Here is a 26,308-nt window from a genome sequence, read left to right on the forward strand (position 1 = left end):
TGAGGGGACTGAGGCTTCAGTGTGTTAGTAGAACAGGTTAGTGAACTCAGCTCCAGGACCAGCTGGATGAGGGGACTGAGGCTTCAGTGTGTTAGTAGAACAGGTTAGTGAACTCAGGACCAGCTGGATGAGGGGAATGAGGTTTCAGTGTGTTAGTAGAACAGGTTAGTGAACTCAGCTCCAGGACCAGCTGGATGAGGGGACTGAGGCTTCAGTGTGTTAGTAGAACAGGTTAGTGAACTCAGGACCAGCTGGATGAGGGGAATGAGGTTTCAGTGTGTTAGTAGAACAGGTTAGTGAACTCAACCCCAGGACCAGCTGGATGAGGGGACTGTGTGTTAGTAGAACAGGTTTGTGAACTAGCCCTAGGACCAGCTGGATGAGGGGACTGAGGCTTCAGTGTGTTAGTAGAACAGGTTAGTGAACTCAGCCCCAGGACCAGCTGGATGAGGGGACTGAGGCTTTAGTGTGTTAGTAGAACAGGTTAGTGAACTCAGGACCAGCTGGATGAGGGGACTGAGGCTTTAGTGTGTTAGTAGAACAGGTTAGTGAACTCAGCCCCAGGACCAGCTGGATGAGGGGACTGAGGCTTTAGTGTGTTAGTAGAACAGGTTAGTGAACTCAGGTCCAGCTGGATGAGGGGACTGAGGCTTTAGTGCGTTAGTAGAACAGGTTAGTGAACTCAGCCCCAGGACCAGCTGGATGAGGGGACTGAGGCTTTAGTGTGTTAGTAGAACAGGTTAGTGAACTCAGGACCAGCTGGATGAGGGGACTGAGGCTTTAGTGTGTTAGTAGAACAGGTTAGTGAACTCAGCCCCAGGACCAGCTGGATGAGGGGACTGAGGCTTCAGTGTGTTAGTAGAACAGGTTAGTGAACTCAGCTCCAGGACCAGCTGGATGAGGGGACTGAGGCTTCAGTGTGTTAGTAGAACAGGTTAGTGAACTCAGGACCAGCTGGATGAGGGGACTGAGGCTTTAGTGTGTTAGTAGAACAGGTTAGTGAACTCAGCCCCAGGACCAGCTGGATGAGGGGACTGAGGCTTCAGTGTGTTAGTAGAACAGGTTAGTGAACTCAACCCCAGGACCAGCTGGATGAGGGGACTGAGGCTTTAGTGCGTTAGTAGAACAGGTTAGTAAACTCAGCCCCAGGACCAGCTGGATGAGGGGACTCTTTTCTTTGCTCAGCTCCTGGCATTGCAGAGCTTGGTAATGATATGAGAGGGGGTAACTGTATTTTAGATGTTTCCAAAACTTAATTGCTCATTTTTGAGTTTTTGGATATTGGCCTAATTCTGCCCTGCATGCATTGTTAGTAGTTTTCCTCTGGACATGTAGGATAATCTTACAGAACTCTGCATGCAGGGTTTCAATGGGGTGTTTGTCCCATTGGGTGAAATCTTGTTTTGCAAGTGGGACCCCACACCTCGCTGCCATAAAGTGCAATTGATTCAATGACACATTCCATTAGTTTTAGCCATATTTTAATAGGTATTTCAATTTGAATTAGTTTTTTAATGGTGTAGAATGCCCTGTGTGCTTTCTCTCTCAGTTCATTCACTGCCTCATTAAGGTGTCCAGATGAGCTTATTTCTAAACCTCAGTAATTGTAGTGTGTACAGTACTCTATATATTTAAACCTCAGTATTTGTAGTGTGTACAGTACTCTATATATTTAAACCTCAGTAATTGTATTGTGTACAGTACTCTATATATTTAAACCTCAGTAATTGTATTGTGTACAGTACTCTATATATTTAAACCTCAGTAATTGTAGTGTGTACAGTACTCTATATATTTATATAAACCTCAGTAATTGTAGTGTGTACAGTACTCTATATATTTAAACCTCAGTAATTGTAGTGTGTACAGTACTCTATATATTTAAACCTCAGTAATTGTAGTGTGTGCAGTACTCTATATATTTAAACCTCAGTAATTGTAGTGTGTGCAGTACTCTATATATTTAAACCTCAGTATTTGTAGTGTGTACAGTACTCTATATATTTAAACCTCAGTAATTGTAGTGTGTTCAGGACTCTATATATTTAAACCTCAGTAATTGTAGTGTGTACAGTACTCTATATATTTAAACCTCAGTAATTGTAGTGTGTACAGTACTCTATATATATAAACCTCAGTAATTGTAGTGTGTACAGTACTCTATATATTTAAACCTCAGTAATTGTAGTGTGTACAGTACTCTATATATTTAAACCTCAGTAATTGTAGTGTGTGCAGTACTCTATATATTTAAACCTCAGTAATTGTAGTGTGTGCAGACCTCTATATATTTAAACCTCAGTAATTGTAGTGTGTGCAGACCTCTATATATTTAAACCTCAGTAATTGTAGTGTGTACAGTACTCTATATATTTAAACCTCAGTAATTGTAGTGTGTACAGTACTCTATATATTTAAACCTCAGTAATTGTAGTGTGTGCAGTACTCTATATATTTTGTACCAATTGAGAACTTTGTCTAATTCCCTGAGATCTGGATCTTCACTGGAAAATCATTATTTTAGTCTTTTTGGGGTTTACTGCCAGGGCCCAGGTCTGGCAGTACTGCTCTAGCAGGTCCAGGCTCTGCTGTCGGCCAGGTGCTGTGGGGGTTTACTGCCAGGGCCCAGGTCTGGCAGTACTGCTCTAGCAGGTCCAGGCTCTGCTGTAGGCCATGTGCTGTGGGGGGTTTACTGCCAGGGCCCAGGTCTGGCAGTACTGCTCTAGCAGGTCCAGGCTCTGCTGTAGGCCATGTGCTGTGGGGGTTTACTGCCAGGGCCCAGGTCTGGTAGTACTGCTCTAGCAGGTCCAGGCTCTGCTGTAGGCCATGTGCTGTGGGGGTTTACTGCCAGGGCCCAGGTCTGACAGTACTGCTCTAGCAGGTCCAGGCTCTGCTGTAGGCCATGTACTGTGGGGGTTTACTGCCAGGGCCCAGGTCTGGCAGTACTGCTCTAGCAGGTCCAGGCTCTGCTGTAGGCCATGTGCTGTGGGTGTTTACTGCCAGGGCCCAGGTCTGGCAGTACTGCTCTAGCAGGTCCAGGCTCTGCTGTAGGCCATGTGCTGTGGGTGACAGCAGGCATAGGTCATCTGCGAAGAGTAGGCATTTAACCTCTGAATTGTGGAGACTAACACCAGGGGTTGAGGATTTTTCTAGAATAGTGGCCAATTCGTTGATGTAAATATTGAAGAGTGCAGGGCTCAGATTGCAACCCTGACGAAGGCCCCGCCCCTGGTTACAGAATTCTGTTATTTTCTTGCCGATTTTAATGCTGCACGCATTGCCAGTATACATTGATTTAATTTTGTCATATTTTTTACCCCCTCAACCACTTTCAATAACTCTGTAGAACAGTCCTGTATGCCAAACAGAATCAAATGCTTTTGGAACTCTCTCTCTCCCAGCAGCTGCTACTCAATTTGGAACTCTGGAACTCTCTATATCTATCCATCTCTCCATCTTTCTTGCAGTGCATGCTGAGAGTTTTTTGGAGTCTCTCTACGGTCTGTCTGTCTGTCTGTCTGTCTGGTCTGGTCTGGTCTGTCCTCTGCAAGTTAATGGACCATCTTCTTGTTGTTGTTCTCCAGTGTGAAGACTCCCTCTCGGACAATTACGTACAACACCTCCTTTTCTACTCAGTTCAGATGGGTCCTGAAGAGAACCTTCACTAACCTCATCCTCAACCCTCAGACATCCTTCGCTCAGGTGTGTGTGTGGGGAAGGGGAGATAGTGTAAACTGTAAAGTTTGGTGGATGAGGAATAATGGTCTTGGGCTGTTTTTCATGGTTCGGACTTACCTACATACCCACTTACCCACCCACCCACCTACCTAACCACCCACCCACCTACCTACCCACCCACCCACCTACCTACCCGCTTACCTACCTACCCACTTACCTACCCACTTACCTACCCACCGACCTGCCCACTTACCTACCTAGCCACTTACCTACCCACTTCCTTACCTACCTACCCACCCACCTACCCACTTCCCTACCTACCCACTTCCCTACCTACCCACTTCCCTACCTACCCACTTCCCTACCCACCCACCTACCGACTTACCTACCGACTTACCTACCCACTTACCTACCCACCTATCTACCTACCTACCTACCCACCTACCTACCTACCCACCTATCTATCTACCCACTTACCTACCCACCTACCTACCTACCCACTTACCTACCTACCCACTTACCTACCTACCCATCTACCTACCTATCTACCTACCCACCTACCTACCTACCCACCTACCTACCTACCCACCTATCTACCTACCCACCTACCTACCTACCCACCTATCTATCTACCCACTTACCTACCCACTTACCTACCTACCCACTTACCTACCTACCCACCTACCCACCTATCTACCTACCCACCTATCTACCTACCCACCCACCTACCTACCTACCCACCTATCTACCTACCCACTTACCTACCTACCTACCCACCCACCTACCCACTTACCTACCTACCCACCTACCTACCCACCTACCCACTTGCCTACCCACCCACCTACCCACTTACCTACCTACCTACCTACCTACCCACTTACCTACCCACCTACCTACCCACCTACCCACTTACCTACCTACCCACCTACTTACCTACCTACCTACCCACCTGCTTACCTACCTACCCACTTACCTACCCATCTACCTACCTACCTACCTACCCACCTACCTACCTACCTACCCACTTACCTACCTACCTACTTACCTACCTACCTACCCACCTGCTTACCTACCTACCCACTTACCTACCTACCTACCTACCCACCTGCTTACCTACCTACCCACTTACCTACCCACTTACCTACCTACCTACCTACCCACTTACCTACCTACCTACCTACCTACCCACTTACCTACCCATCTACCTACCTACCTACCCACCTACCTACCTACTTACCTACCTACCCACCTACTTACCTACCTACCTACCTACCCACTTACCTACCCATCTACCTACCTACTTACCTACCTACCTACCTACGTACCTACCCACTTACCTACCTACCTACCTACCTACCTACCTACCTACCTACTTACCTACCCACCTACTTACCTACCTACCCACTTACCTACCCATCTACCTACCCACTTACCTACCTACCTACCCACCTACCTACCTACCTACCTATCAACTTACCTACCTACCTACCTACCCACCTGCTTACCTACCTACCCATCTACCTACCCACCTACCTACCTACCTACCTACCTACCCACTCACCCACCCACCTACCTACCTACCCACCTACCCACCCACCTACCTACCTACCTACCCACTCACCCACCCACCCACCCACCCACCTACCTACCTACCTACCTACCTAACTATCTATCTAATCTCTCTCATCAAGATTGGAGTGACTGTGTTCCTGGCCCTCATCGTTGGGGCCATATTCTTCGGAGTGAAGAATGACCAGAGTGGCTTACAGAACAGGTCTGTGTGTATGTTTTTATGTGTGTGTTTGTGTGTATGTTTTTGTGTGTGTGTGTGTGTGTGTGTGTGTGTTTGTTTAATATAGTAATATATACCATTTAGCAGACCACTCTTTCTTCCATAGCGACCTTTTTCTTATACGTGGCCCCAGCAGGAAGCTACATTTTAAATCCATGATTTATTTTAGGCAGGTCTAAAGAAACAAACATTATGATATGAAGAACATGTATTTCAGAAGAACAGAATATGAGTTGGCTTACTGTATGTTATCTGGCTATGCTCTATGCTATATAGACTGTAGGCTTGTTCATTTATCAGACTAGATACTGTATGTTATCTGGCTATGCTATAGACTGTAGGCTTGTTCATTTATCAGACTAGATACTGTATGTTATCTGGCTATAGACTGTATACTTGTTCATTTAGCAGACTAGATACTGTATGTTATCTGGCTATGCTCTAGGTTCATTTAGCAGACAAGATATGCTTAAGTCCCATGTCATTATTTTATATTATAGGATTTTATAGTATGAAGAATACAATTTGAAAGGATATTTTTCCCATACCGGAGCGCATATGAAGTGACTATGTTGAGCGTAAAAGTGATGATTTGAAACGGATCCTATACGCTAGATTTAGAGTTATTTGTCAACTTTATTTTGTGAAGGACACAAACCTTAGAATGCCTTTTAGAAATCAAAACGCATGATGTGACTTTAGGATATGGACGATCCGAGCGTCGCAAAAACGGAGCTTGCTCTCCTGTTACAGGTTCTCAGTCTGCACACGCTATTCTCTCATCATATTTTCACCCATCGAACTATTCTCAATTTTTAATATTGTTTTTACTAATATGTCAAATTAGATTTAGAATGGCCCTTTAACACATAGGCAGAAACAGAGAGGCAAGACAAAGACCCGTCATCAGTATGAACAGGAATGGAGGCCACATTATTTTTTTTCCCACTGATGTCAGGTAGGCTACTCCGGTCATTTCGCTGCGCAACAAGTGATATTCCGTCCAAAATGCTGTATGCCATGGGCTCTCCAACCCCTGTTCCTGCAGCTACCCAGAGCCTCATTTGCGAAACCAAGTGAAATCGGGTTGGGAACATCGATAGTAACATATTTTCAAAACGAAACCTTTATTTAATTCAAGTGTTTACAGCCCCTCTCTCTGCGCGCTGGAGAAAGGAATGAAGGGGGGAGGGGATGGATACTCACAGTAGCAAAAGGTAATATGTCAACTTATTCATTAGGAAAATGCACTATAATTAATATATTCGAAATCAAATACATTCGGTAGGTTATGTATTGTATAACGGCACAATCATTATTTTATTTTAAAATATATATATATATATATATATTTTGAAGGACAATAGAGCCCTGAGTACCAGGCCATAAGGACCTGGTGATCGTTAACGAGTTGGGCATAAGAGGAGATTACTGTGACTCAAGTCATGTAGAATTTGACAACTGTCATGAGTCATGACTGCCTGTGTGTGCTTAATGCGTGTGTTTTACAGTGTGTGTGTGTGTGTGTGTTGAACGTGTGTGTGTGTGTTGAACGTGTGTGTGTGTGTTGTCTACCAGGATGGGTGCTCTATTCTTCATCACCACCAATCAGTGTTTCAGTTCCCTGTCTTCTGCTGAGCTCTTCATCACCGAGAGAAAACTGTTCATGTGAGTAACACACACACACACACAGGTCACCCATGATACAAGTCAGTATTCGACATCCATCCATGTCTGAGATGACGTGGTAACCAGACACTAGGGGAACACTGATATCTGTTACCTTTAAACAGGTTTCCACTGGGGAACACTGATCCCTGTTACCTCTAAACAGGTTTCCACTGGGGAACACTGAGATCTGTTACCTCTAAACAGGTTTCCACTGGGGAACACTGAGATCTGTTACCTTTAAACAGGTTTCCACTGGGGAACACTGAGATCTGTTACCTCTAAACAGGTTTCCACTGGGGAACACTGAGCCCTGTTACCTCTAAACAGGTTTCCACTGGGGAACACTGAGATCTGTTACCTTTAAACAGGTTTCCACTGGGGAACACTGAGATCTGTTACCTTTAAACAGGTTTCCACTAGGGAACACTGAGATCTGTTACCTTTAAACAGGTTTCCACTGGGGAACACTGAGCCCTGTTACCTTTAAACAGGTTTCCACTGGGGAACACTGAGATCTGTTACCTTTAAACAGGTTTCCACTGGGGAACACTGAGATCCGTTACCTTTAAACAGGTTTCCACTGGGGAACACTGAGATCTGTTACCTTTAAACAGGTTTCCACTGGGGAACACTGAGATCTGTTACCTTTAAACAGGTTTCCACTGGGGAACACTGAGATCTGTTACCTTTAAACAGGTTTCCACTGGGGAACACTGAGGTCTGTTACCTTTAAACAGGTTTCCACTGGGGAACACTGAGATCTGTTACCTTTAAACAGGTTTCCACTGGGGAACACTGAGATCTGTTACCTTTAAACAGGTTTCCATAGGGGAACACTGAGATCTGTTACCTTTAAACAGGTTTCCACTGGGGAACACTGAGATCCGTTACCTTTAAACAGGTTTCCACTGGGGAACACTGAGCCCTGTTACCTCTAAACAGGTTTCCACTGGGGAACACTGAGATCTGTTACCTTTAAACAGGTTTCCACTGGGGAACACTGAGATCTGTTACCTTTAAACAGGTTTCCACTGGGGAACACTAAGATCTGTTACCTTTAAACAGGTTTCCACTGGGGAACACTGAGATCTGTTACCTTTAAACAGGTTTCCACTGGGGAACACTGAGCCCTGTTACCTCTAAACAGGTTTCCATAGGGGAACACTAAGATCTGTTACCTTTAAACAGGTTTCCACTGGGGAACACTAAGATCTGTTACCTTTAAACAGGTTTCCACTGGGGAACACTGAGATCTGTTACCTTTAAACAGGTTTCCACTGGGGAACACTGAGATCTGTTACCTTTAAACAGGTTTCCACTGGGGAACACTGAGATCTGTTACCTTTAAACAGGTTTCCACTGGGGAACACTGAGCTCTGTTACCTTTAAACAGGTTTCCACTGGGGAACACTGAGATCTGTTACCTTTAAACAGGTTTCCACTGGGGAACACTGAGATCTGTTACCTTTAAACAGGTTTCCACTGGGGAACACTGAGATATGTTACCTTTAAACAGGTTTCCACTGGGGAACACTGAGATCTGTTACCTTTAAACAGGTTTCCATAGGGGAACACTGAGATCTGTTACCTTTAAACAGGTTTCCACTGGGGAACACTGAGATCCGTTACCTTTAAACAGGTTTCCACTGGGGAACACTGAGCCCTGTTACCTCTAAACAGGTTTCCACTGGGGAACACTGAGATCTGTTACCTTTAAACAGGTTTCCACTGGGGAACACTGAGCCCTGTTACCTCTAAACAGGTTTCCATAGGGGAACACTAAGATCTGTTACCTTTAAACAGGTTTCCACTGGGGAACACTGAGATCTGTTACCTTTAAACAGGTTTCCACTGGGGAACACTGAGATCTGTTACCTCTAAACAGGTTTCCACTGGGGAACACTGAGATCTGTTACCTTTAAACAGGTTTCCATAGGGGAACACTGAGATCTGTTTCCTTTAAACAGGTTTCCACTGGGGAACACTGAGATCTGTTACCTCTAAACAGGTTTCCACTGGGGAACACTGAGCCCTGTTACCTCTAAACAGGTTTCCACTGGGGAACACTGAGATCTGTTACCTTTAAACAGGTTTCCACTGGGGAACACTGAGATCTGTTACCTTTAAACAGGTTTCCACTAGGGAACACTGAGCCCTGTTACCTTTAAACAGGTTTCCACTGGGGAACACTGAGCCCTGTTACCTTTAAACAGGTTTCCACTGGGGAACACTGAGATCTGTTACCTTTAAACAGGTTTCCACTGGGGAACACTGAGATCTGTTACCTTTAAACAGGTTTCCACTGGGGAACACTGAGATCTGTTACCTTTAAACAGGTTTCCACTGGGGAACACTGAGGTCTGTTACCTTTAAACAGGTTTCCACTGGGGAACACTGAGATCTGTTACCTTTAAACAGGTTTCCACTGGGGAACACTGAGATCTGTTACCTTTAAACAGGTTTCCATAGGGGAACACTGAGATCTGTTACCTTTAAACAGGTTTCCACTGGGGAACACTGAGATCCGTTACCTTTAAACAGGTTTCCACTGGGGAACACTGAGATCTGTTACCTTTAAACAGGTTTCCACTGGGGAACACTAAGATCTGTTACCTTTAAACAGGTTTCCACTGGGGAACACTGAGATCTGTTACCTTTAAACAGGTTTCCACTGGGGAACACTGAGCCCTGTTACCTCTAAACAGGTTTCCATAGGGGAACACTAAGATCTGTTACCTTTAAACAGGTTTCCACTGGGGAACACTAAGATCTGTTACCTTTAAACAGGTTTCCACTGGGGAACACTGAGATCTGTTACCTTTAAACAGGTTTCCACTGGGGAACACTGAGATCTGTTACCTTTAAACAGGTTTCCACTGGGGAACACTGAGATCTGTTACCTTTAAACAGGTTTCCACTGGGGAACACTGAGCCCTGTTACCTTTAAACAGGTTTCCACTGGGGAACACTGAGATCTGTTACCTTTAAACAGGTTTCCACTGGGGAACACTGAGATCTGTTACCTTTAAACAGGTTTCCACTGGGGAACACTGAGATCTGTTACCTTTAAACAGGTTTCCACTGGGGAACACTGAGATCTGTTACCTTTAAACAGGTTTCCATAGGGGAACACTGAGATCTGTTACCTTTAAACAGGTTTCCACTGGGGAACACTGAGATCCGTTACCTTTAAACAGGTTTCCACTGGGGAACACTGAGCCCTGTTACCTCTAAACAGGTTTCCACTGGGGAACACTGAGATCTGTTACCTTTAAACAGGTTTCCACTGGGGAACACTGAGCCCTGTTACCTCTAAACAGGTTTCCATAGGGGAACACTAAGATCTGTTACCTTTAAACAGGTTTCCACTGGGGAACACTGAGATCTGTTACCTTTAAACAGGTTTCCACTGGGGAACACTGAGATCTGTTACCTCTAAACAGGTTTCCACTGGGGAACACTGAGATCTGTTACCTTTAAACAGGTTTCCACTAGGGGAACACTGAGCTCTGTTACCTCTAAACAGGTTTCCACTTGGTAACACTGAGATCTGTTACCTTTAAACAGGTTTCCACTGGGGAACACTGATATCTGTTACCTTTAAACAGGTTTCCACTAGGGGACAAAGAAGTGTGCTTTTCTTTCAAGGACATTTATAAGTGACCCCAAACTTTTGAATGGTAGTGTGCATACTGTACACACACATACTGTACACACACATACTGTACACACACATACTGTACACACACATACTGTACACACACATACTATACACACACATACTGTACACACACATACTGTACACACACATACTATACACATACTATACACACACATACTGTACACACACATACTGTACACACACATACTATACACATACTATACACATACTATACACACACATACTGTACACACACATACTATACACATACTACACACACATACTGTACACACACATACTGTACACACACATACTGTACACATACTATACACACACATACTGTACACACATACTGTACACACATACTGTACACACATACTGTACACACACATACTGTACACACACATACTGTACACATACATACTGTACACACACAGACTATACACACACATACTGTACACACATACTGTACACACACATACTGTACACACACATACTGTACACACACATACTGTACACACACATACTGTACACACACATACTATACACATACTATACACACACATACTGTACACACACATACTACACACATACTGTACACACATACTGTACACACACATACTGTACACACACATACTGTACACACACATACTATACACACACTATACACACACACACTGTACACACACATACTGTACACACACATACTATACACATACTGTACACACACATACTGTACACACACATACTGTACACACACATACTGTACACACACATACTATACACATACTATACACACACATACTGTACACACATACTGTACACACATACTGTACACATACTATACACACACATACTGTACACACACATACTATACACACACATACTGTACACACACATACTGTACACACACATACTGTACACACACATACTGTACACACATACTATACACACACATACTGTACACACATACTGTACACACATACTGTACACACATACTGTACACACATACTGTACACACACATACTGTACACACACATACTATACACACACATACTGTACACACACATACTATACACACACATACTATACACATATACTGTACACACACATACTATGCACACACATACTATACACACACATACTGTACACACATACTATACACACACATACTGTACACACATACTATACACACACATACTGTACACACATACTGTACACACACATACTGTACACACATACTATACACACACATACTATACACACACATACTGTACACACACATACTGTACACACACATACTGTACACACACATATACTATACACACACATACTATACACACACATACTATACACATACTATACACACATACTATACACACACTATACACATTATACACATATACTACACACACACTATGTACACACATACTTGACACACATACTATACAGACATGCACACATGCGCACATGCGCACACACCCTCGCTCTCTCTCATTCTCTCTCTCTCTCTCCCCCTCCATCTCCAGTCATGAGTACATTAGTGGTTACTATAGAGTATCAGTCTAACCTCTCTCTCTCTCTCTCTGTCTCTCTGTCTCTCTGTCTCTCTCTCTCTCTCCCCAGTCATGAGTACATCAGTGGTTACTACAGAGTATCAGTCTACTTCCTGTGTAAGATACTCAGTGACATCATCACCTTAAGGACACTCCCTTCCATCGTCTTCAGCTGTGTGGCTTACTTCATGATCGGTGGGTAGACACAATGAACCCTAACCCATGATCGCTGGGTAGACCCTCCACCCTCGTAGACACAGTGAACCCTAACCCATGATCGGTGGGTAGACCCTCCACCCTCGTAGACACAATGAACCCTAACCCATGATCGCTGGGTAGACCCTCCACCCTCGTAGACACAGTGAACCCTAACCCATGATCGCTGGGTAGACCCTCCACCGTCGTAGACACAGTGAACCCTAACCCATGATCGGTGGGTAGACCCTCCACCCTCGTAGACACAGTGAACACTAACCCATGATCGCTGGGTAGACCCTTCACCCTCGTAGACACAGTGAACACTAACCCATGATCGCTGGGTAGACCCTTCACACACAGACATATAATACTAGTGTGTGTGACTGTGTCTATGTTCAGGTCTAGTATTATATTTCTATCTTCTGATCTAGTATTTTATTTCTATGTTCTGATCTAGTATACCAGGGAAGTTGACTGAGAACACATTTTCATTTATTCACATCAAATAAAATAAAATTTTATTGGTCACATACACACGTTAATCAGATGTTATTGTGGGCGTAGCGTAATGCTTGTGCTTCTAGCTCCGACAGTGCAGTATAATAATAATAATAATAAAATAATAATATCTAACAGTTTCACAACATATTGCCCAAAATACACATAAATCTAAGTAAGGAATGGTTTAAGAATATATATATATATATATATATATATATATATATATATATATATATATATATATATATATATATATATATATATATATATATATATATATATATATATATATATATATATATATATATATATATATATATATATACACATATATATATATATATATATATACACATACATACACACACACACACACACACACACACACACACACACACACACACACGTCAGAGCGGCACTGAACTACAGTATATATAGAATGCAGTATATACATATGAGATGGGTGATGCAATATTTACACACAATTAAAGTGACTAAGATATCGTGGAATAGTATAGAGTACAGTTTACACATGAGATGAGTAATGCGAGATACGGAGACATTATTAAAGTGGCTAGTGTTTCATTTCCTTAAAGTGACCAGTGATTCCTAATCGATGTCTATAGGCAGCCGCCTCTGAAGCGCTCGTTATAGCTGTTCAGCAGTCTGTTGGCCTTGAGAGAGCTTTGTGGTGGTGGGTGGTGCAGTTGCCGCGGTGATACAGGATGCTTTCAATTGTGTAAAAGTTTGTGAGGGTTTTAGGTGTTAAGCCTAATTTCTTTGTCCTCCAGTGGTGCTGTTGCGCCCTCTTCACCACACCGTCTGTGTGGGTGGACCATTTCAGATCGTCAGTGATGTGTACGCCAAGGAACTTGAAACTCTCCACCTTCTCTTATACACAGGGGGTACCGGTTAGTTGAGGTAATTTGTACATGCAGGTAGGGGTGAAGTGACTATGCATAGATAAAACAGCGAGTAGCAGCAGTGTACAAAACAAATGGGGGGGGGGGGGGTCAATGTAATTTGTTGTGCTCTCTTCACGACTGTCTTGGTGTGTTTGGACCATGATAGATCGTTGGTGATGTGGACACCAAGGAATTTGAAACTCTTGACCCGCTCCACTACAGTCCCGTCGATGTTAATGGGGGCCTGTTCGGCCCGCCTTTTCCTGTAGTACACGATCAGCTCCTTTGTCTTGCTCACATTAAGGGAGAGGTTGTTGTCCTGGCACCACACTGCCAGTTCTCTGACCTCCTCCCTATAGGCTGTCTTCTCATTGTCGATGATCAGGCCTACCAGTCTTGTGTCGTCAGCAAACTTAGTGATGGTATTGGAGTCGTGTTTGGCCACGCAGTCGTAGGTGAACAGGGAGTACAGGAGGGTACTAAGCATACAGCTCTGAGTGGCCCCAGCGTTGAGGATCAGTGTGGCAGACATGATGTTGCCTACCCTTACCACCTGCGGGCGGCCTGTCAGGAACTTCAGCATCCAGGTGCAGAGTGAGGTGTTTAGTCCCAGGATCCTTAGCTTAGGGATGAGCTTCGTGGGCACTAGTCAATGAACAGCATTCTCACACAGGTGTTTCTTTTGTCCAGGTGGGAAAGGGCAGTGTGGAGTGCGATTTGAGATTGCGTCATCTGTGGATCTATTGGGACAGTGTCCGAATTGGAGTGGATCTAGGTTATCTGTGAGGATGGTGTTGATGTGAGTCATGATCAGCCTTTCAAAGCACTTCATGGCTACCGAAGTGAGTGCTACTGGGGCGTTAATCATTTAGGCAGGTTACCTTCGCTTTCCTGGGCACAGGGACTATTGTGGTCTGCTTGAAACGTGTAGGTATTGAACATGTCAGTGAAGACACTTGCCAGTTGGTCAGCGCATGCTTTGAGTACACGTCCTGGTAATCTGTCTGGCCCCACGGCTTTGTGAATGTTGACCTGTTTAAAGTTCTTGCTCACATCGGCTACCGAGAGCGTTATCACACAGTCATCCAGAACAGCTGGTGCTCTCATGCATGCTTCAGTGTTGCTTGCTTCGAAGCGAGCATAAAAGGCATTTAGCTCATCTGGTAGGCTCGCGTCACTGGGCAGCTCGCGTCTGGGTTTCCCTTTGTTGTCTGTAATAGTTTTTAAGCCCTGCCACATCAGACGAGCGTCAGAGCCGGTGTAGTAGGATTCAATCTTAATCCTGTATTGACGCTTTGCTTGTTTGATGGTTCGTCTGAGGGTATTTCTTCTAGGCGTTTGGATTAGTCTCCCACTCCTTGACACCGGCAGCTCTAGCCTTTAGCTCGATGCGGATGTTGCCTGTAATCCATGGCTTCTAGTTGGGATATGTACATACGGTCACTGTGGGGACGACATCGTTGATGCACTTATTGATGAAGCCGATGACTGAGGTGGTATACTCCTCAATGCCATTGGATGAATCCCGGAACATATTCCAGTGTGTGCAAAACAGTCCTGTAGCTTAGCATCCGCGTCATCTGACCACTTCCGTGTTGAGCGAGTCACTGGTACTTCCTGCTTAAGTTTGTGCTTGTAAGCAGGAATCAGGAGGATAGAGTTATGGTCAGATTTGCCAAATGGAGGGTGGGGGGAGCTTTGTATGCATCTCTGTGTGGAGTAAAGGTGGTCTACATTTTTTTTCTCCATCTGGTTGTAAACATTTGGTGATTTTCCCGCATTAAAGACCCCGGCCACTAGGAGCACAGCTTCTGAGTGAGCATTTTCTTGTTTGCTTTATGGCCTTATACAGCTCATTGAGAGCGCTCTTAGTGCCAGCATCGGTTTGTGGTGGTAAATAGACGGCTACGAATAATATAGATGAGAACCCTCGTCTTACCAGACATAGCTTCTCTGTTCTGCTGGTGCATTGAAAATCCCTCCAGCTCTATATTAACCATGTCGTCGTTCAGCTACGACTCTGTGAAAAATAAGATATTACAGTTCTTATTGTCCCGTTGGTAGGATAATCGTAATCCTAGGTCATCAATTAAATTCAGGAAGTCCAGGACCCAGTTGCACAGGGCAGGGTTCAGAACCAGGGCCTCGAGTTTGATGATGAGCTTGGAGGGTACTATGGTGTTGAAGGCTGAACTATTGTCCATGAACAGCATTTTTACGAAGGTATGCCTCTTATCCAGATGGGAAAGGCAATGTGGTGGCGATTGCATCGTCTGTGGACCTGTTGGGGCAATAAGAACATTTGAAGGGTGTCGGGTAAGGTGGAAGTGGTGGTGCTTGGAATCATTGCTCTTCCTTTGTCAACCATGGTTACCTGCAAGGAAACACGTGGCGTCATCATTGCTTTGCACAAAAAGGGCTTCACAGGCAGGGATATTGCTGCCAGTAAGATTGCACCTAAATCAACCATTTATCGGATCATCAGGAACTTCAAGGAGAGCGGTTCAGTTGTTGTGAAGAAGGCTTCAGGGCGCCCAAGAAAGTCCAGCATGCGCCAGGACCGTCTCCTAAAGTTGATTTAGCTGCGGGATCGGGGCACCACCAGTACAGAGCTTGCTCAGGAATGGCAGCAGGCAGGTGTGAGTGCATCTGCACGCACAGTGAGGCGAAGACTTTTGGAGGATGGCCTGGTGTCAAGAAGGGCAGCAAAAAAGCCACTTCTCTCCAGGAAAAACATCAGGGACAGACTGATATTCTGCAAAGGGTACAGGGATTGGTCTGCTGAGGACTGGGGTAAAGTAATTTTCTCTGATGAATCCCCTTGACGATTGTTTGGGGCATCTGGAAAAAAGCTTGTCCGGAGAAGACAAGGTGAGCACTACCATCAGTTCTGTGTCATGCCAACAGTAAAGCATCCTGAGACCATTCATGTGTGGGGTTGCTTCTCAGCCAAGGGAGTGGGCTCACTCACAATTTTGCCTAAGAACACAGCCATGAATAAAGAATGGTACCAACACATCCTCCGAGAGCAACTTCTCCCAACCATCCAGGAACTGTTTGGTGATGAACAATGCCTTTTCCAGCATGATGGAGCACCTTGCCATAAGGAAAAAGTGAGAACTAAGTGGCTCGGAACAAAACATCGATATTTTGGGTCCATGGTCAGGAAACTCCCCAGACCTTAATCCCATTGAGAACTTGTGGTCAATCCTCAAGAGGCGGGTGGACAAACAAAAACCTACAAATTCTGACAAACTCCAAGCATTGATTATGCAAGAATGGGCTGCCATCAGTCAGGATGTGGCCCAGAAGTTAATTGACAGCATGCCAGGGCGGATTGCAGAGATATTGAAAAAGAAGGGTCAACATTGCAAATATTGACTCTTCGCATCAACTTCATGTAATTGTCAATAAAAGCCTTTGACACTTATGAAATGCTTGTAATTATACTTCAGTATTCCATAGTAACATCTGACAAAAACATATCTGAAGACACTGAGACAGCAGACTTTGAAAATTAATATTTGTGTCATTCTCAAAACTTTTGGCCACGACCGTTGAATTTACAGAACTACCTGGGGGATAGTTACAGGGGAGAGGAGGGGGGGGGATGAATGAGCCAAGGTATATGGTCTGATATCACTCTGGTCTGATATCACTCTGTTCTGATCTGGTATGTTTCTGTTCTGATCTGGTATTCTATTACTCTGTTCTGATTTAGTATATTTCTGATCTGGTATTCTATTACTCTGTTCTGATCTGGTATGTTTCTGTTCTGATCTGGTATTCTATTACTCTGTTCTGATTTAGTATATTTCTGATCTGGTATTCTATTACTCTGTTCTGATCTGGTATTCTATTACTCTGTTCTGATTTAGTATATTTCTGTTCTGATCTGGTATTCTATTACTCTGTTCTGATTTAGCATATTTCTGTTCTGGTATTCTATTACTCTGTTCTGATTTAGTATATTTCTGATCTGGTATTCTATTACTCTGTTCTGATTTAGTATATTTCTGTTCTGATCTGGTATTCTATTACTCTGTTCTGATTTAGTATATTTCTGTTCTGATCTGGTATTCTATTACTCTGTTCTGATTTAGTATATTTCTGTTCTGATCTGGTATTCTATTACTCTGTTCTGATTTAGTATATTTCTGATCTGGTATTCTATTACTCTGTTCTGATTTAGTATATTTCTGTTCTGATCTGGTATTCTATTACTCTGTTCTGATTTAGTATATTTCTGATCTGGTATTCTATTACTCTGTTCTGATTTAGTATATTTCTGTTCTGATCTGGTATTCTATTACTCTGTTCTGATTTAGTATATTTCTGTTCTGATCTGGTATTCTATTACTCTGTTCTGATTTAGTATATTTCTGTTCTGATCTGGTATTCTATTACTCTGTTCTGATTTAGTATATTTCTGATCTGGTATTCTATTACTCTGTTCTGATCTGGTATTCTATTACTCTGTTCTGATTTAGCATATTTCTGTTCTGATCTGGTATTCTATTACTCTGTTCTGATCTGGTATGTTTCTGTTCTGATCTGGTATGTTTCTGTTCTGATCTGGTATGTTTCTGTTCTGATCTGGTATGTTTCTGTTCTGATCTGGTATTCTATTACTCTGTTCTGATCTGGTATTCTATTACTCTGTTCTTATCTGGTATTCTATTACTCTGTTCTGATCTGGTATTCTATTACTCTGTTCTGATCTGGTATTCTATTACTCTGTTCTGATCTGGTATGTTTCTGTTCTGATCTGGTATGTTTCTGTTCTGATCTGGTATGTTTCTGTTCTGATCTGGTATGTTTCTGTTCTGATCTGGTATTCTATTACTCTGTTCTGATCTGGTATTCTATTACTCTGTTCTTATCTGGTATTCTATTACTCTGTTCTGATTTAGTATATTTCTGATCTGGTATTCTATTACTCTGTTCTGATTTAGTATATTTCTGTTCTGATCTGGTATTCTATTACTCTGTTCTGATCTGGTATTCTATTACTCTGTTCTGATTTAGTATATTTCTGATCTGGTATTCTATTACTCTGTTCTGATTTAGTATATTTCTGTTCTGATCTGGTATTCTATTACTCTGTTCTGATCTGGTATGTTTCTGTTCTGATCTGGTATGTTTCTGTTCTGATCTGGTATGTTTCTGTTCTGATCTGGTATGTTTCTGTTCTGATCTGGTATTCTATTACTCTGTTCTGATCTGGTATTCTATTACTCTGTTCTGATTTAGTATATTTCTGTTCTTATCTGGTATTCTATTACTCTGTTCTGATTTAGCATATTTCTGTTCTGATCTGGTATTCTATTACTCTGTTCTGATTTAGTATATTTCTGTTCTGATCTGGTATTCTATTACTCTGTTCTGATTTAGTATATTTCTGTTCTGATCTGGTATTCTATTACTCTGTTCTGATTTAGTATATTTCTGTTCTGATCTGGTATTCTATTACTCTGTTCTTATCTGGTATTCTATTACTCTGTTCTGATCTGGTATGTTTCTGTTCTGATCTGGTATTCTATTACTCTGTTCTGATCTGGTATTCTATTACTCTGTTCTGATCTGGTATTCTATTACTCTGTTCTGATTTAGTATATTTCTGTTCTGATCTGGTATTCTATTACTCTGTTCTGATTTAGTATATTTCTGTTCTGATCTGGTATTCTATTACTCTGTTCTGATTTAGTATATTTCTGATCTGGTATTCTATTACTCTGTTCTGATTTAGTATATTTCTGTTCTGATCTGGTATTCTATTACTCTGTTCTGATTTAGTATATTTCTGTTCTGATCTGGTATTCTATTACTCTGTTCTGATTTAGTATATTTCTGATCTGGTATTCTATTACTCTGTTCTGATTTAGCATATTTCTGTTCTGATCTGGTATTCTATTACTCTGTTCTGATTTAGTATATTTCTGATCTGGTATTCTATTACTCTGTTCTGATTTAGTATATTTCTGTTCTGATCTGGTATTCTATTACTCTGTTCTGATTTAGTATATTTCTGTTCTGATCTGGTATTCTATTACTCTGTTCTGATTTAGTATATTTCTGATCTGGTATTCTATTACTCTGTTCTGATTTAGTATATTTCTGTTCTGATCTGGTATTCTATTACTCTGTTCTGATTTAGTATATTTCTGTTCTGATCTGGTATTCTATTACTCTGTTCTGATTTAGTATATTTCTGTTCTGATCTGGTATTCTATTACTCTGTTCTGATTTAGTATATTTCTGATCTGGTATTCTATTACTCTGTTCTGATTTAGTATATTTCTGTTCTGATCTGGTATTCTATTACTCTGTTCTGATCTGGTATGTTTCTGTTCTGATCTGGTATGTTTCTGTTCTGATCTGGTATGTTTCTGTTCTGATCTGGTATGTTTCTGTTCTGATCTGGTATTCTATTACTCTGTTCTGATCTGGTATTCTATTACTCTGTTCTTATCTGGTATTCTATTACTCTGTTCTGATTTAGCATATTTCTGTTCTGATCTGGTATTCTATTACTCTGTTCTGATCTGGTATTCTATTACTCTGTTCTGATTTAGTATATTTCTGTTCTGATCTGGTATTCTATTACTCTGTTCTGATTTAGTATATTTCTGTTCTGATCTGGTATTCTATTACTCTGTTCTTATCTGGTATTCTATTACTCTGTTCTGATCTGGTATGTTTCTGTTCTGATCTGGTATTCTATTACTCTGTTCTGATCTGGTATTCTATTACTCTGTTCTGATTTAGTATATTTCTGTTCTGATCTGGTATTCTATTACTCTGTTCTGATTTAGTATATTTCTGTTCTGATCTGGTATTCTATTACTCTGTTCTGATTTAGTATATTTCTGTTCTGATCTGGTATTCTATTACTCTGTTCTGATTTAGTATATTTCTGATCTGGTATTCTATTACTCTGTTCTGATCTGGTATTCTATTACTCTGTTCTGATTTAGTATATTTCTGTTCTGGTATTCTATTACTCTGTTCTGATCTGGTATTCTATTACTCTGTTCTGATTTAGTATATTTCTGATCTGGTATTCTATTACTCTGTTCTGATTTAGTATATTTCTGTTCTGATCTGGTATTCTATTACTCTGTTCTGATTTAGTATATTTCTGTTCTGATCTGGTATTCTATTACTCTGTTCTGATTTAGTATATTTCTGTTCTGATCTGGTATTCTATTACTCTGTTCTGATTTAGTATATTTCTGATCTGGTATTCTATTACTCTGTTCTGATCTGGTATTCTATTACTCTGTTCTGATTTAGTATATTTCTGTTCTGGTATTCTATTACTCTGTTCTGATCTGGTATTCTATTACTCTGTTCTGATTTAGTATATTTCTGTTCTGATCTGGTATTCTATTACTCTGTTCTGATTTAGTATATTTCTGATCTGGTATTCTATTACTCTGTTCTGATCTGGTATTCTATTACTCTGTTCTTATCTGGTATTCTATTACTCTGTTCTGATTTAGTATATTTCTGTTCTGATCTGGTATTCTATTACTCTGTTCTGATTTAGTATATTTCTGTTCTGATCTGGTATTCTATTACTGTGTTCTGATCTAGTATATTTATGTTCTCATCTAGTGTTATATTTCTGTTCTGATATAGTATATTTCTGATCTAGTATAATATTAATATGGTCTGATCTAGTATATTTCTGTTCTGATCTAGTATGACATTTCTATATTCTCCAGGGTATAAAGCTACAGTGGAGGCCTTCTTCCTGTTCATGTTGACCGTAGCTCTGGTAGCCTATACAGCTACTGCTATGACCATGGCTATATCAGCTGACCAGAGTGTTGTGGCGATCGCCAACATCTTCATGACCATAGCCTTCGTCTTCATGATGGTGAGAGCGACAGACAGAGAGAGAGAGAGACTAAATCATTTGTGATGGTAGCATGTTTTTCCCATGCCAATGAAGCCCCTTTGAATTGACACACACACACACACACACACACACACTAATATAAGATGATTATAAACATGAAAAATTATGTTGCTCTCCTCTTCCTCCTCCTCTCCCCTCATCACCTTTCTCCTCCCCCTCCTCTTCCTCTCCCCTTCCCCTCTTCCTCTCTCTTTCTCTCCCCTTCCCCTCTTCCTCTCCCTTTCTCTCCCCTTCCCCTCCTCTTCCCTTTCTCCCCCTCCTCTCCTTACCCCTCATCTTCCCATCCCTTCCTCACTCCTCTCCTCACCCCTCCTCTTCCCCTCCCCTCCTAAAATCTCCTCTTTGCTCCCTTCCCCTCCTCCCTCCTCTCCTCACCCCTCCTCTCCTAAAATGTCCTCTTCGCTCCCTTCCCTCCTCTCCTCACCCCTCCTCTCCTAAAATCTCCTCTTCACTCCCTTCTCCTCCCCTCCTCTTTCCCTCCCCTCCCGTATCAGATCTTCTCAGGCCTGTTGGTGAACCTGCCCAGTATTGTTGAGTGGCTAGCCTGGTTCCAGTACCTCAGCATCCCTCGGTACGGACTAACAGCTCTCCAAATTAATGAGTTTGTAGGTCTCCAGTTCTGTGGAGACATTCCCCTCAACGGCACCTTGCCCCCTGGTATGACGTAAGTGATAATGTCTCACTATGCCTATTTAATAATTTATCCATAATTGAGGTGTTTTGTTTCTGAGGTAAGAACCTTTCTCTCCTGTGTCCAGATGCACGGGGGAAGACTTTCTGAAGAACCAGGGGATCGACTACACCACGTGGGGGCTGTGGCAGAATCACGTTGCCCTGGCGATCATGACCGTAATCTTCCTGTTGATCGCGTACTTCAAACTACGCTTCATCAAGAAGTTCACATAGAGGTCAGGGGTCACGGGTTAAGCCTATTGTACACCTTCCCTTGTCCTCCTCTCAAACTAAATGCTGCAACTTCCACTGACATGTCAGCGTCCGCAGGACACTTTTTAAGGGAGCAAAAATTTGATCGAAGCGGAAGGTGAAATTAGGCATTAGAGGTCATCGTCGCCATCATCATCATCATCATCATCATCCGACAGCTATTGTGCCAAACCAATAAATGCAATGATTTCTCTACCAATGTGTCTTATCTATACAGATGTTTTAAATCACGTCTCAAGATGTCTATGTGATTTATTTTTGAACCATTCATGTTTTTATGACGTTCAATTTGTTAAATGTTTTATTGATGCAACACAACGTGTATTGATGCCTACGGTTGAACAGGGCCCCTAGGACTCTGGCCACAAGTAGTTCCCTACTGTTGAACAGGGCCCCTAGGACTCTGGCCACAAGTAGTTCCCTACGGTTGAACAGGGCCCCTAGGACTCTGGCCACAAGTAGTTCCCTACGGTTGAACAGGGCCCCTAGGACTCTGGCCACAAGTAGTTCCCTACGGTTGAACAGGGCCCCTAGGATTCTGGATACAAGTAGTTCCCTACGGTTGAACAGGGCCCCTAGGACTCTTTACACAAGTAGTTCCCTACAGTTGAACAGGGCCCCTAGGACTCTGGACATAAGTAGTTCCCTACGGTTGAACAGGGCCCCTAGGATTCTGGATACAAGTAGTTCCCTACGGTTGAACAGGGCCCCTAGGACTCTGGACATAAGTAGTTCCCTACGGTTGAACTGGGCCACTAGGACTCTGGACACAAGAGGTTTACTATAAAGGGACTAGGGTGCTGTTTAGGACACAGTCCTAGACATTGTTTCTATTAACGTTTTGTACACTGTATAAACACTCCTACACTAACACATGATTGACGGCACAGGAGGCTGGTGAGGGGGAGGACCGTGCATAATAATGGCTGGAATGGAATCAGCGACATGGAAACCACGTGTTTGCTACCAATCCCTTAATTCCGTTCCTGCCATAACTATGAGCCAATCCTCCCCACCAGCCACCTGTGATGAACAGTATAACAATGATAATTATGCAAAAGAAAAAAAAAGGAAGAATAAAATGTAATATCAACTTTGTACTTTGTTCTATTTTCTCTCCTGTGTATGTTTTGCTATCAACACACACACACACACAGACACACAACGTTCCCTCATATGATAAGACTAAGGCTTGTGTCCATGGCAACACAGCGTAAGCATATCAGGTTGTGTGTGTTTGGAAACCCTGTTCCCCTGGGGCGGAGACATACCCCCTAACCCCACCCCCACCCTGGGGAGGAGTCATACCCCCTAACCCCACCCCCACCACCACCCTGGGGAGGAGTCATAACCCCTTACCCCACCACCACCACCCTGGGGAGGAGTCATACCCCCTAACACCACCACCGCCACCTTGGGGAGGAGTCATACCCCCTAACCCCACCACCACCACCACCCTGGGGAGGATACATAACCCACCACCACCCTGGGGAGGAGTCATAACCCACCACCACCCTGGGGTGGAGTCATAACCCACCCCTACCACCCTGGGGAGGAGACATAACCCCACCCTGGGGAGGAGACATAACCCCTAACCCCACCCTGGGGAGGAGACATAACCCCTAACCCCCGCCACCACCCTGGGGAGGAGTCATACCCCCTAACACCACCACCGCCACCCTGGGGAGGAGTCATACCCCCTAACCCCACCACCACCCTGGGGAGGAGTCATAACACCTAACCCCACCCCCACCACCCTGGGAAGGAGTCATACCCCGTAACCCCACCACCACCCTGGGGAGGAGTCATACCCCCTAACCCCACCCCCACCACCACCCTGGGGAGGAGTCATAACCCACCACCACCCTGGGGAGGAGACATGACCCCTAACCACACCATCACCACCCTGGGGAGGAGTCATACCCCCTAACACCACCACCGCCACCCTGGGGAGGAGTCATACCCCCTAACCACACCACCACCACCCTGGGGAGGAATCATACCCCCTAACCCCACCCCCACCACCCTTGGGAGGAGTCATACCCCACCACCACCCTGGGGAGGAGTCACACCCCCTAACCCCACCACCACCCTGGGGAGGAGTCATACCCCCTAACCCCACCACCACCACCCTGGGGAGGAGTCATACCCCCTAACCCCACCACCACCACCACCCTGGGGAGGAGTCATACCCCCTAACCCCACCACCACCACCCTGGGGAGGAGTCATAACCCACCACCACCCTGGGGAGGAGACATGACCCCTAACCACACCATCACCACCCTGGGGAGGAGTCATACCCCCTAACACCACCACCGCCACCCTGGGGAGGAGTCATACCCCCTAACCACACCACCACCACCCTGGGGAGGAATCATACCCCCTAACCCCACCCCCACCACCCTTGGGAGGAGTCATACCCCACCACCACCCTGGGGAGGAGTCACACCCCCTAACCCCACCACCACCCTGGGGAGGAGTCATACCCCCTAACCCCACCACCACCACCCTGGGGAGGAGTCATACCCCCTAACCCCACCACCACCACCACCCTGGGGAGGAGTCATACCCCCTAACCCCACCACCACCACCCTGGGGAGGAGTCATACCCCCTAACCCCACCACCACCACCACCCTGGGGAGGAGTCATACCCCCTAACCCCACCACCACCACCCTGGGGAGGAGTCATACCCCCTAACCCTACCACCACACCACCACACTCCTGTGGAGGAGTCATACCCCCTAACCCCACCACCACCATCCTTGATCATTGGCTTTTGCTTGGACACAGACTTCTCTCTCAGCCAATCAGAAGGCTCCCTGGTATTGTAATGCAATCATTTCCATGGTAATGTAGAATGTTTATTCAAATTATGCTAATTGATGTGGCTCATGCTGTGGACTGTATTTGTTTCGTAATGTCAGTTGAGTTCATTCAACAAATCACAACAAAGATTGATTGGTACACTTCCTGTTTTTACTTCCTGCTTTGCTTCTATTGGACGCTGGACATATTCAGAAACAGATTCATTGTCTCATTTACAAAACACATTTATTGGACAGATAATTATTGTAATTATATGACCATTATAACATTAGTATATGTATCAACTATCGCCATATCAAATGTCTATCAAAATTAAATGAATTAATCATAAAATACACTGCTGTGGTGACCAAAGTTGAGATTAAACATAAGTGATGTCACTATATTGCATCATCGATGACTAAGTGATGTCACTATATTGCATCATCGATGACTAAGTGATGTCACTATATTGCATCATCGATGACTAAGTGATGTCACTATATTGCATCATCGATGACTAAGTGATGTCACTATATTGCATCATCCATGACTAAGTGATGTCACTATATTGCATCATCGATGACTAAGTGATGTCACTATATTGCATCATCGATGACTAAGTGATGTCACTATATTGCATCATCCATGACTAAGTGATGTCAC

At 43.5% G+C, this 26,308-nt stretch overlaps 1 protein-coding gene across 1 annotated transcript in view; it reads left to right on the forward strand.

Moving 5' to 3' along the window:
* abcg2 (breast cancer resistance protein) overlaps positions 1-23,620 on the forward strand; it is a gene marked incomplete at its 3' end in the record, with an annotated part of 43,221 nt that extends 19,601 nt beyond the window's left edge. Inside the window, 7 exon segments of the mRNA NM_001124683.1 lie at positions 3,587-3,702; positions 5,370-5,452; positions 7,049-7,138; positions 12,429-12,553; positions 21,693-21,847; positions 22,384-22,553; positions 22,648-23,620. Coding sequence (NP_001118155.1) covers positions 3,587-3,702; positions 5,370-5,452; positions 7,049-7,138; positions 12,429-12,553; positions 21,693-21,847; positions 22,384-22,553; positions 22,648-22,795 — 887 coding nt within the window.
* Between the last annotated feature and the right edge of the window lie 2,688 nt (positions 23,621-26,308).

The sequence above is a fragment of the Oncorhynchus mykiss genome, chromosome 9 (genome assembly GCF_057628025.1).
Source record: "Oncorhynchus mykiss isolate SJ-2025 chromosome 9, ASM5762802v1, whole genome shotgun sequence".
Lineage (NCBI taxonomy): Eukaryota > Metazoa > Chordata > Actinopteri > Salmoniformes > Salmonidae > Oncorhynchus > Oncorhynchus mykiss.